Source organism: Cynocephalus volans, chromosome 8 (assembly GCF_027409185.1).
Source record: "Cynocephalus volans isolate mCynVol1 chromosome 8, mCynVol1.pri, whole genome shotgun sequence".
NCBI classification, from domain to species: domain Eukaryota; kingdom Metazoa; phylum Chordata; class Mammalia; order Dermoptera; family Cynocephalidae; genus Cynocephalus; species Cynocephalus volans.
The window spans coordinates 7,996,393-8,010,269 of record NC_084467.1 but is presented as its reverse complement, the minus strand read 5'-3'; the positions used below and the strand labels follow the sequence as shown (position 1 = coordinate 8,010,269).

Below are 13,877 nucleotides of genomic sequence, written 5' to 3'. Positions count from 1 at the left end.
TTGGGAACAACAGCTAGAAAGGAAGCAATAAAGGTTTTCTCCAAGAAAGACAAACTCATCAGTTTACACACGTAATTGAAGCATGGCCCCCACAGAACTGGCCTGCTCTGTCTCTAGTCCAGAAGAGGGTCACCTACCTGCAATGGCCTGTACGGCCACACGCAAAAATCCCCGCACTTCACCCTTCTCACTGACAATGGCCACTCTGTGAATCAGGGGCACAGGATACAGCAGATTGCTCAGGTAAACAAATGCCCTAGACAAAAACCAGGAGACAAACATCAGAGCATCCCACAGAGAGAGATGTGGCTTTAAGATTCACTGAGAATATCTTCATGAACCTGCGAGCTGGCTTCCTGGCCTTGTCTTAAGTTTACCTCTGTACTCTGATTGCCTCCAGTTGCTTTTTCAGCAAAGATAATATATGAACAAAGGCAAATACCTAACAAAGCAGTTGATAAAGATCAACTCACACCAAAGTAATCTCTATAAAAATTACTACTGTAAGTAGAAGAGTAACAATTTGAAGTAGATTTTCAAGATACTGCTCTATGAATACTGCTGGGGGGAAGGGGATGAGCCCATTAAAGAGCTTAACCATTTATAACTTAAGGAATTGTAAAAAGGTTTTGTTTTGTTTTTCCCAGCAGATAAAACAGAAATAAGGAGATAAAAAAGGCAAGAAAACAGATTTCACATCACAGCATTATGGGTCTTTATTTTTACTCTAAGAAAGGACTATTATCTTCAGGCAGAGTGACTGACAAGGTGAGGAAAGCAGACACATATGAGTAGAGAGGCTGTGCAGCCAGAATATTCTGAGTAGCGAGTTTATAGGAGACTCTGAATGGGCACTGGGATAAATGCTAAGGGAGAAGAAGACATCTGATCCTTAATAAGTTTGCTTTTACTTCTAGAGTCCAAAACCTAATTAAGAAATGCATATAAAAAGTTACGGATCTAACACTATATCTCAAACAAACTAGTAAAGTCCTATTACATTTGAACTCTTTTTTTTTTTCCTTCGTTCATTATTTTGTAGCCATTTTTTTTTTTAACAGAACAGCAATAAAAACTGGTGATCACAAAGCTTAAGGGTATTCATTCCTATTAGCAGAAGGGAAATAGAATCTAGTTTCTACTGTTACTCCTGTCTTCCCACATAATATATGCTGATCTTTGAACATAAAACAAAAGACAAAAAGTAAACATTTGCATCAAGACATCAAACATAACTAAACGCGACACACATGCCTGTCTGCTCTTTTCCTGCTCTGAAATCTACCTTAAAACAAAAAGAGAAGGAAGATGGAGTGGCGGGTACTTGGGATTTCAATGAAAACAATTCTGAAAATAGACAAAACACATCACGGAAAACGAACGTTAATAAAACTTTAAGGATATAAATGAAACATGAATAAAAATTATAACAAAAATAATGGCAAGTGACGTTAAATCAAATGTCTACTTCCCTTTCAGTCTGCTCCAAAGCGGTACAGGGGGCAATGCTAAGAAAGGGAGGGTTAAAGCTTTGTTGCACAAAAATGTAACAATGAAAAGTTCTTCTAAAAAGGATTACAAACAGGACCATCATATACCAATTACTGTGACACAGTTTATAAGACTAAGAGTCTGGCATAAGTTACCATATGGATAATTTCACTTCCAAAGTCAGCACCATACAGACCACTCTCCTCTCTTAACGGCATTCCAGCCACACGTGCCCACTTTCAATGGCTGGGCCGTTAGAGAGCCATCACACAGGTCCCCTGCCTCAAGTCCTCTCTGTACTCACTGCCCATCTCGTGCCTCTGAATTTGCATCTTCAGGTCTTATTTCTTTTTTTTTTCTTTTTTTTGTGACCAGCCGCACTGCGCTCAGCCAGTGAGGGCACCGGCCATCCCTATATAGGATCCGAACCCGTGGCGGGAGCACCACTGTGCTCCCAGCGCTGCACTCTCCCGAGTGCGCCACGGGATCGGTCCATTCAGGTCTTATTTCAAACACCACTTTCTCATGACAGGTCCCCCCAACGTTATATGATCTCAGCAACAGTTCTTTCATCATTGCTATAATTTACATTTATTTGTGTGATTATTTAATTTATGTCTGTGTCACCCACTAGACTATAAGTCTATGAGAGCAGGAACCATGTCTGGTTTTGTTCACCACTGTCTGCAGAGGGTTTGGCATACAGTAAATACACTCAATAAATAACTTGATGAGTGGACACCTATATACACAAGGGAACAGGAAAATGATCTGTCCTAAGTAAAAGTGGAAGATTTTCCAGAAAAATAGGTTAAACCAAAGGCAGAAAAGCAAAGCCATTCAACTTTATATTAGGTTGACTTTTCAAAGCCATACTCATGATGGATATTAACTATATAGAACACGTTTAGATTCCTAACTATACTTAATTTTTATCTTAAAAACAGCTATTCAAAAGCAGGAGCCACTGTTTTTAAAAAAAAGCTTATCATATTCATACACACATTACAATAAAGTATTGTTTGAGCACACATTAAAGATGAGAATTTCCTTTCTGCCTATGGCAATGGTTATTCCAAATACAGAAGAACTGAAGATATTATTGTAGAGTTCCCTTTTTAGAAAAGAAAATTCTGCAATTCTATGGCAGGAGCAGAGGCATCAGCTCTGTGACTACACAACTGCATGCTCACTAGATAGCATCTTTTTATGTTATCAGAACACAGCTCATAGTCCAAAATCAATGCTGTATGGAAGTTCTCCTCTGAAGCTTTTTAAACTGGAATTTTCATAATTATTCTGCATTTTTGAGAGTTCTTATACTTTGACCTAGCAGACTGAAGGAGAACAGGGATGAGAGAGGGGAAGATGTATAGGATATATTAGTATTAGCATAAATTTCTGTGAAGTCACGTCAAATAGAGAAACAAATTTGCCAACATAAACATGGGGAAAAATCAGCATAATTATGGTGACACTTAAAGAAAGAATGTCAGTACAGGTACTTAGAGAAGTCACAGAATAACCATCTTTTGCCCTCTTTCAACCCAGAAGCCTAGCTAAAATATTTTACATTTCCTCCCAAATTATGATGGATGGTTCATAATATCCCAGCATGCCATAAGAGAATAGCTAAAGGGACAAGCTCTTTTAATTTTCATATAAAGATTCGCCAGAGGCACCCAAGGCCAAGAAACAAGCCAACAAATGGAATTTCACAAGAAATTTTTACAAGTGAATTATATTTACAATTATGCACCAATAGGAGAAATCCAATCCTGTGAATCACAAAAACAGCAAAAAATTTACTCCTATTACACAGACAATGATTACTACATGACTAGATGATGTTGCATTATTATAAATTTTGTTTGCAGACAAGAAATGTAGTAGAGGGCAAAAATGGAGAGCTATCTTTCATTTTACTGATTGCAGTGATTTCACCTCCTATCTCAGTCTTTTTCTTGCAGGCAAAGTTAGTTCTAGAACCTGGGAACCCAAACAAATGGAAAGGTCAATTCCTGAGCCATAGCTCCATAAATATTTTATGTGCAAATCAAAGTAGAGTTGATTGCTTTATACTTACACTTAAACCTGATATGATTAAAAGGAATAAAACTAGACAGAAAATAATACATGTATCTTAAGCCAGTTAATTTTCACATTAAGTGGGACTCTGACTTGAGTTTTACAAACCACTGACTCAAAACGCAAATGCTTCTGAGCAAAAGTCTCAACCAGGATATTCATTTTGCTTGTGTGAATGACAGAAGAGAAAAAAGATCTTTAAGGCTCTTTTTTTTTCTACCTAACTCTTCATTTTACACTTGAGAACCCAATAGGCCTCTGTTTAAGTTGCTTGTCCTAAGTTAGTGACAGAGATGGGCCAGGACCCAAGGCTCCTCCTAACAATTCGGTCAGGGTTCTCCCCATCATAGTATGTAAGATGAAGCTGCCTTCTCCTCGCTGTGCAATGGTGCAGAACACAAGCGAACAGCTTGCAAAGCTGCAGAGCTGGCACTGGAACCAAGTTTATTGCCAGAAAATTGGTTCTAACTTCCAACCCTCCTACAATAGGACAGAAATACGCTGAAGGACACAGACCCTATTTTAATATAAATCAGCTTCTCTGAAATTCTAAGCATCTATTCCTGGCAATACACCAGTAGAAAACAATATTCATGGCTATATAATCCCTTTATGTTTATTAATGGAATTTTAAATGCCCCTTTGTCCTTGTAAACCTCAGATACTGCCTGATATTATGACCAACAGTTGTAATAGAGGTTTTCATTTCTATCAAAAAAGCTTTTCTTTAGACCTTTTCCATAACAAGTGATCATCATCTATGAGGGTACTTCAAAAAGTTCATGTAAAGATTTGTATTATCTTTTTTGTGTATGGCTGGCCAGTACAGGGATAAAACCATGGACCTTGGTGTTATCAGCACCATGCTCTAACCAGCTGAGCTAACTGACCAGCCCCATATTTTAATTCTATTTTTCCATGAGCTTTTTGAAGTATGCTCATACATTAATTAAGAAGTTCTCATCAGGTGACCAATACCATACTATGAGCTAACTTTGAGATTCTATGTCTCTGGTGGGTCAGGAAACTTGCTGCACTTTAATTTTTAGCTAATGGTGCTTGTGCATTTAACAGACATAATTCCCTTATTTTTAAAGGGTTCAACAATGTATGGTTCTAATGCACCATTAAAGTTAAATTTAATACTTTAAAACTTGGACATACTTTTTGGTTAACCCAATGAGTGCTGTACTGTTGAACTTGCAATTAAAATTACTTCAATGTGAAGACTGGATGTATACAAAGACACCAGTATTAGGAACACGTGCATGGAGAGTTCTGCATCACTGACGGATGCTCAAACTGAGAGCCAGAAACAATGTCTCAGTTTGGTGAACTCAACTCAATACAAAGCAGTTTCATGTAGCACTGAACAAATATTCATTGTGGATGGCGTCAGACAATTCTCTGAAATTCATCCTTATAAAGCTATAAGTAAAATTTTAGCAGAAGCCAAAGACCTATAGATAGGCTCAGTGAAATTGGCCAAAGAAAGGCATCCATTTTAGACAAAGGGGAAACTTGACTTTCCTGATTCTTTTTAGGACTTGGTAGACTAAGCAAAAATAAAGCTAACACTTCTCCTGAGTCCCACTTTGTCCTCTGATTCCTACAGCACCACAAATTTTCTAGCCTAACTTTGGACTTGTTCTGCTCTCTCTCATGTTATTCCCATATGCTTCCTCAATCATATTCCTTTAAAAAGGAAACACCTAGACCAGAATACCATTCACTGAAGCTATAACATTTGACGTAGCTTTAATTACTTTCTCCTTTGGAGTTTCCTTCTTCAAAAATTCCTTCCAAAATTATTGGGCAATTTAAGACAAGGGGTCCTCCATGTAGAGTCCTCATATATTGCTGTAGGTTGTACTGAGTAGACTGAGTGCTTCACAAACAATGCTTGAGATCTCTCTCTAGCCAGATTAGCATTTATAAAGAGTTTGAAGCATTGGAGAACTTGGGACTGAGCATTAATAAATTGAATTCGCTAAAGCAAGATTATCCAAAACTGCACAAGAGGCCTTCAGAACAAGAGCTGGTCCCTTTTTGCCTTTCTCAAAATAACCTCACCAACCTTCCCACTAAAATGAACCAAGGGGATCGGTCGTAAAACGGGTCATGCCCGTCACTGAAGAGATCTGATCCCTCCTCCGTCCCTGCGTCAGAGCCGGTGTCATCCACGAATGCCTCATCATCAAAATCCTCCATCTCATCTTGCTGCTCGTCAGCCAGCTCAGTGATGTCGGAATCGGCGGTGGAAAAAGTGGGGGAGGGTGTGCGGTCGGCAAGGCGCTCATTCACACAGCCGTGGAAAATGGGGGAGCTAGACACCAGGTAAGACGCCAATTAACACAGCCAAGGAGAGAGGAATAGTTGGTTAAACAGGAAGCTATAGATGCCAACAGGACAGAATCCACTGGGGAATCAACACAATAAAAGCAAACAGAAAAGCAAAAGGATAAAATAAGCATAAATCACTTGGAACAGGTGAAAGGGAACAAGGGCAGTTAAAAAACTTATGCAAGGACTGATCCTTAGAATAAGAAAAGCAAAGGATATACATGAGTAGACCATCCCAAGTAAATATTGTGCTATAAAAATGTTTATATTCTCCAGTTTGCACAAGAGATCAGCATTCAGGACTCAAAGGAGCCACTCAACACTAAAGGTAAAATAATAAGGCTTTAAATTTTTATTCAAATTCTCACATCATCTCAGAGCAGAAAATGAAATGGATGAAATGATATATGCCAAAGTAGCAAGTGCTTTGCTTGGGTAAGATGTGTTTGGCCAATTCATCTCTTTAAAAAAAACTACAATCAGAGTGGAGTGGAAAAGATTTACATTTCTACAAAATACTATGACTTTAGCAACTCTTTTTTACCCAGTTCCTTTAAAAACCATCACAGGCTTTTTGCAAAACAATACAAATTCCAAAATCATTAAGTTTAAGTTAAACTTAAATTTTCCTGCTTTTAAAATTCCAAACCTCTAAGAACTTGATTCAATATGGGCTCACAGAGGCACTACATGTTTTCATTAAATGTTGAAAATAATAAATACATAAAAGAAGCTTAAGGGGACTACCAAGGTGTGCAATTAACTTACCCTTGGCTGTGACTAATGTGGGATGAATTACTTTAAAAAAAAAAAAAGTGAGGACAAATCAGGTCATGGAGAGAGTGCAATCTGATAAGTCGTACTGTGATTTTAAGCTAAGTATGATACAGACAAGGGTTTTCTTTTTTAAAAAATCTATCTTAACTGCAAAGCATTTTGTGAATAGGCTGAGAGCCAGGGAAAACAGTCAAATACTGTACCTTGGTTGAAATTTTGAGATTCAAAACTAATATGCATGTTGAATAAAACTGAAGGGATATAAACCAAATGACACAGTGGTTGTGCATGAGTGGATAGGATTATAAATGGAGCTTTTTTATATTCCTTTTTTTCTTTTAACTTTCTGTAATATCTGCTGAGGTTTCAAACAATTATAAAAAAAAAAATTCATTATTTTAAAAGAAGACGTCAACAAAATCATCACATACCTTCCCACAAGTTTGAACCAGTGGAACCGATCATAGAATGGATCACTGCCAGTCACAGTGGACTCATTCTCATCTGTGGCACTGGAGGCCATCTCTCCTGCCCTGTCATACATCTCTCGCATCAAATCCAGCCTCTGCCTATTTAGGACACAGAAAGTGCACTGGGTAAACATCATGATGTTGTATTAAAATTTTGCTTTGGAAGCATCTTCCATGCTAAAATTTTTATAAAAAAGAAGATGCTCCCACCACTTAATGTTATTAAAAAAGAATGAAGGCCAAAAGTACAGAAACTAAAACATTCAGTATTCAAAGTGTTTCAATCTAGGAACAAGCCACCAAAAGTCAAGAATGGCCACTTAACCTCTACTGAGTCAACAGTCACAGGGGAATGTAGTTCAGTGATGTATGACATCTCAAATATACTGAGACAGCAGAAAATATCTCAGCATACTGTAGAGGAAGCTAGATTAAACGGTAACTTCCCTGTTTATTACTGATCATCATGCAGTCCAGGACAGAAAAGATGAATAATTTCTAAATCCAAGACAGAAATAAATATCATGGTAATGGAACATGTAAAATTTAAAAGCAGGTCTATGGAGGGTAAAGGAGGGTAAATTTATCTTTTTTTTAAGTTAATTTTTTTTTTTCCTTAGTGGCTGGCCAGTATGGGGATCCGAATCCTTGACCTTGGTGCTATCAGTACCATGCTCTCCCAAGTGAGCTAACTGCCAGCCCTTGGAGGGTAAATTTAAATAGCTATAAATGCTAAAGGTGTTTGAGGAGTGGGATTCATTCACTTAAAAAAAAAAATGGATGATAATTATCACTGGCAAGCAACAGCATTTACAGAAACCACAGAAAAAAAAAGCAACAGCATCCTCGGAGAGAGGAGAGTTTCAGAGTGCCCACTTAAGCAATTCATTATTACTTGCTTAATAAACAACTGGTTTTTATGAATGTTTTCATACTTGAGTTTCTCCAAAGACCAATAATGTGTTGCTCCATTCTTCAAATCCTGGACTTCTACTGCCACCACTGTGCGAGGGAAAGGCCTGTCCTCATGCGTTTTTTCCATCTCAGTGGGAAGTAATTCAGGAGGTAAAGGGGAGTACAGTGTATCAGTCAGTAAGACAAACTGAAATTGCACCTGAATGGAAAAAATAAACCATAGACAGATGGTTTTCAGCAAGTGAGCTTCAGAGATGAGCTGATATGATAATGCCCATTGGGAAATAGGTCACACATTACTACTATGTACTCAACAAATAGCTGTGATAAACTGAAAAAAATGGCCACCTGTATATTAATCATAGGGACTAATCCTAATTTCAAACTCAGCTATTTACAGACTTTGTTTACCTAACCTGGGAAAGTGTTTTTGAACACACTAAAATCTCAATAAATATATTTTGGTTGACTGAATGAAGACTTCTGTAGAACTTATACAAGAAACCAAAAGGTGGACCCAAGAATATATCTCTAATCCCTCACTGAGAGAGGATGGAAACATATCAAGGTTTTCCATTTTAAATTTGGGGATTACAACTACCACCATATGGTAAGCACTTTGCATGTATCATACCATTTATTTCTCACTGCTACCATATATTTTCACCAAATATTAATTAAATGCTAGGTACCGCAGTAAGGGAAAAAACAACAGAGTTCCTGCCTTTATTTGGTCTATTTGAGGAGAGGAGTGGTTAATAAATAATTATAAAATGAGAAGGGCTAGAGATTATGAATGAAGAAGATATCTTATTGCCTGTTTACAAAACTAGAATATAGCCTTGGAAAAAGATAATGAATTTTCCCAACGTCAGCCAGTCTGTGCTCTTACCTACTACACAATACGGTATCCCACTGTAATCTTAGCAGTCAAGAGACTGTTAAGCAGTGGGACATACAGAAGGATGAATCTAAGGTTTGATGTCAAGTTTTGATAATAATTATGAAAATAGATAATAGTTATTGCCATTTACCATGTCTAGACACTATTTTAAGTGCTGTATGTATTTGTGCTTTCATTCCTTATAAAATCCCTGGGTAGCAAGTACTATTGCCAACCCTACTTTGTAGATGAGGGAATAGAGGCATGGAGCTATTAGGGTCAATACAACTCGTGGAGCTAGGACAGAAACCTGGACTGTCTGGGTACAGAGCACATACACTTGTCTGCTACACAACAGTGCCTCTCAGACCTTAGAGGATGAGCAAATTAGTGGCAATGCAGCACACAGGACTCAGGGGTATAAACTTAATGGTAGAAAACCAAAAATGAGGTTTTTCAGAAATCCAAGAGAAGCATTTTTCTACTCATATGTTTCTCCAGCTCCTATCAGGAATACAGTCTCCTCATTTGTAAAATAAGCTAGAAAACTTTTTTTAAATGTTATTTAATAAAAATTAAATTAGTATCTACTATGTTCCAGGCACATATATTAAATAAAGGCATAAATAAAGCTGTTTCATAGCATAAAGAAGATGAGTTTCCCCAAGGGCAAGGTTAGTTTAAGGTGAGAGCCCAGATGAACCCAGAGCAGGCTCAGCTTTGCCTCCAGATTGCCCATGTTCTCTCCCCCTCCTTACCTTCTTCTTCAATTCCACGCTGATGGCATTGGCTTCCTTCAGGTACACAGCATTGCCCCAGAGTAAGTCCCTTAATGAAGTAAACTGGTGAGACTTCCATTTTCGGAAAGCCCATTGGGCCAACTCAAATTCATGCTGTGTCCAAGGAACTGAAAGAGCAAATGAAGTATATTTAATGGTGAATTTTATGGAAATTACATCCCTCCTCTACCTTATTTCTTTTATCAAGTTAAGATACTTTCCAGTTTCTCTCCATTCAGCTGCTTTTATTTTTCTTCTTTTTAGTAAGGCTACTAAATTCTGTTGATACTATGAAAATAGTATATACATTTTAGAAAACTTAAAAAAAAAATCATCCTGTTTATTTAAAACAGTACATCAAAGAAACAAACTTCTTTCTCTTTTTTAAAAAGATATAATTCTAATGTGTGGCTATAATAAAAAAATACCCCTGGCTTCTGGTATATTGGACAACTTCGTATATTTCTTTTTTTAACTTTCTAGTATGGGACGAGGGGAGGTCATATTCTACCTAGATTTTTAAAAATAAAGAATTTAGTACATAAATTAAGAGTTCCTTCAAAGTTAGTTTGAAGTCTTGAGATTACCACAAGGTTGGGTGGAGAAATGAAATGTGATGAATGTTCATATGGTATTATAAGGCAATAACTAACATTAAAAGCCCTAATTCAGCTAGGAAATGCTGTAAAATGTAAGAAAGGCAAGGATGACTAAGCAATGTGATTCAAAATCTACCAGAAATGGCTTTAAAGTACACTGATACATTCCAAAGTTCTCATTGGGAAATCTCTGATATACACCAGCAAAGTGAATAGACTATCTTAACAAAGATTAAGCTCTACATTTATTTGCAACAGATATGTGAACTTCATAGGTACAGTAATATGAGACAGCCTATGTAAACTTCCCAAGAGATTTATATGAAGACTGAGCTCAGAAACCTTGTGACATTCTAAGAAACACTATCAGTCCCACCCCCACCTCATAGGATACAGCCTGGATTCTCAGCATTGAGCATCTTTTAAATCATCTTTAAATTGGCTCAGTAAAATGTAGATAAATCGTAGGGCCAATTATGAGGAATCCAGCTTTGATCACAGATGATGGACTAATTTGATAGTACAGATCCAAAAGATATACACAGGAAAGTGTCATTTGCTAGATTTCACCTTCTTCCTCCTCTTCTTCCTCTTCAGTTGTTTCTGCAGTTAAGGATCGGGTCTCAACTTGCTTCTGCAAGGCCTGCAATTTACTCTCATAGTCCTGAATGAAAAGAAAGGAGATAACATGTAGGAGAGAGGAAATAAGAGGGAAGAAAAAGAGAAATAGAAGGAATATTGGGGGAAGTAGGGAAAGCAAAAGATAAAGATAAGAGAGACAGAGGCAGGAAACAATAATAAAAAGACATGAGAGAAATGCTTAGGGGAAAAAAAAAACAGAAAGCACACAGGATAGTCTGTAATGAATAAATGCACAAAAACATTTTAATTGTAGTTTCTCTGTTTCTACTTCCTCAAAGACTCAAGAGTTTTTTACTTGGGGTTGTGGTAGGAGAAGGGGGGGAGGATTTGAGGGGGAAAAATGCATGTGTCCCTTAAATGTTTAACATACAATTAAGTAGTATCTTATACAGCAAGGAATTCTAGAGAAAAACAATACTGGAAAAGACTAAATCCACTAGTATTGCAAAAAGTCCCAATTATCTAGCTGTTTAGAAGGGACCCATAAAAGTGAAAAATTACTATCTTTGCAGTGGTGGGATGAATTTAGCTTTCAGGTAACTAAAAGCTCATAGTGCTATTAGGATTGAGATAATTTACAGAGAGCATTTGGTTGTTCAAGAAAGACACTTTATTTTAAAATATACTATTATAATACAAAATGGGTTATTATAATAAAAATCAGATTTATCCTTCAGTTCTCCATCTACTCCATGTACCGTAAATAAGGGCAATGTCACCCTCAAAGGAGGCAAAAATTGTTCTTGGGAAATTTTTAAAAAATTACTTTTTTTATGTTAAGGCACAAATAAACATACAGTATATAAACAGATACACAGTATATCTGAAGTATTAAAATCTCATGGTGGAGAGAGATTAGGGAAAAAATGTCTAAAAAGGTTCCTTGGAGTGCTAATGAAAAAAAGCTTGAATTTTAATGAAAATAAAACAACTAGGGATAAAAAAAGATCCCTTCAATAATGAAATACTAAATCATAGCATAAGCATAGCATTTTAAGATCTACTGCTTGGGTTTCCTGCTTCCTCTGGTTCCTTGGGAGTGACCCAATTGCAGGCTGTCACAAGACAGAGGGTTTAGATATGACTATGCACTGTTTCCAAACAGAGCTCTCCAAGTCACATGTCAAACATCCCATCATCACACAGCACACTGAAAGCCTCCTTAGCAAACTCCATTACAGAAGGAGCTCCCAATGGCAATGTTAAGAAGGATGCAAATATTTATCAGTTAGTCTCACAAAGGAAGCATCTCTCTTTAGTGAGGCTGGCAATGACCAAGACCAACAGCCAACAACACAGCTTTATTAGATATGCAAGCACACTTTTTAGGAGACTGTAAGTATGGGGTGGGGGGGCGGGGGGAGAAAGGAAAGAAAGAAAGAAAAAAATCAAACTAGCAGTAAAAGACTTGAGTTTTGGTTCTGGCACCTGTTTTTACTAGCCTTATAATTCTGGGAAAATTAAATCCTCTCTAAACTTCACTTTCTTCACCTTTAAAATAAAGATTTTAGCATTTGACTTGCCTACCACACAAGACTGAAGAAAGGCCCAACAGATGAACCATTTAAAAAACATGTGAAAGTCTCTTAAATGGTAACACACTATCAAAATGATAGGCAGTGTTTTTTAAAAGTTTATTTTCTAAGCATTCCTATCACCCAGATCTTGGTTTCTAAATACTATTCCCCACTGAAAGGAACCAGTGCTCCTTGAGAAAATGGCTGCTTCTACGTTTGGAGCAAGGAACATACAAGGTGTGCCCGAAATATCTTGTGCCAGAAAGGGTAGAAGAACTCAAAGACTGCTGGTGCCTCCTCAAAAGGACACGGGCTCCCACTGGCCAGTACATCAGAGTAACAACAGAAAAAAAAAAAAAAATACAGCACACTGAGTATAGAAAGAATCCATGAGTCCATAGTGATACTGAAAGAAAGAGAGAAAAAGGGAAAGCTCATCTTAAAAAAAAAAAAAGCCAGCTAATAAATGCAGAAGGATCAACAATTGGAAAATTACCATACTGCAACCCCAGATGCAGTAACTGAATTAGGCAAAGATCATTAATAAATGCTAAAATAATTGCATGAAAGGTGGACAGGAAACAGAATATTCACATAATCCCAAGTCTACCCCAGATGCCTATTAATAAGAAGGAAAATGATATATTTACAATGGGGAGAACTGGGAAACTTCACATTAACCAAATTTATTAAACTTTAATCTTATTGATAACAGGACAAATTAACATTTTATGTCTACTGATATGCAATGGGAAGTACAAGACATCACCATTAGCACTCTTACCAAAAATGTTTAACCTAAATCTCATCTTGAGGAAATAATCAGTCAAATCAGAATGTGGCATAATCTCTTCAAAAATATCAATGTAATCAAAGATAAAAACCATCATAACCAAATGCAATGTATAAACCTCAGGTGGATCTCGGATTAAAACATTCTCTCTTTCTCTCTCATTCTTCTAACATCAAATATTTTTGAGATGTTTAGGGAAATTTGAAAATGAACTGTATACTGCATAATACTGAATCAGTATTAAATTTCTTGGATGGGGTAATGGTATTAAGAGAATATCCTTGATTTTAGGAGATACATATGGAAGCATTTGGAGTAAACTATGCTAATACCTGCAACTTTCAAATGATTCAGAAAAAATATATACATATGGATATACACAAGTTCATTGTACTATTTTTTTCAGCTTCTCTGTAGGTTTAAAATGTTTCAAAATAAAAAGTTGGGGAGGGAGAAGTTTCTTCTCCCTAAAAAATACACTATACACTAGAAGGGATTCTTTCAGCAAAAAGAGAAAGGCTGCTGGATTATGTAAAAATGATCAGGTAAAAAATTGTTAATATTTTATCTTGAAGATTTC

General features: G+C 36.8%; 1 protein-coding gene across 14 annotated transcripts in view; it reads right to left on the bottom strand.

Annotated features, from left to right (window-relative positions):
- KIF1B (kinesin family member 1B) overlaps nucleotides 1-13,877 on the bottom strand; it is a 133,954-nt gene that overhangs the window by 34,237 nt on the left and 85,840 nt on the right. For 10 of the 14 annotated variants that reach the window (XM_063106852.1, XM_063106851.1, XM_063106854.1 and 7 more), the window contains 6 exons: nucleotides 10,916-11,009; nucleotides 9,726-9,874; nucleotides 8,105-8,283; nucleotides 7,131-7,268; nucleotides 5,657-5,905; nucleotides 138-256 (listed from right to left, as the gene is read on the bottom strand). In XM_063106852.1, coding sequence (XP_062962922.1) covers nucleotides 138-256; nucleotides 5,657-5,905; nucleotides 7,131-7,268; nucleotides 8,105-8,283; nucleotides 9,726-9,874; nucleotides 10,916-11,009 — 928 coding nt within the window. The remainder of the gene's footprint in view (nucleotides 1-137; nucleotides 257-5,656; nucleotides 5,906-7,130; nucleotides 7,269-8,104; nucleotides 8,284-9,725; nucleotides 9,875-10,915; nucleotides 11,010-13,877) is intronic. The other 4 variants (XM_063106862.1, XM_063106863.1, XM_063106865.1 and 1 more) reach the window with 1 other exon arrangement.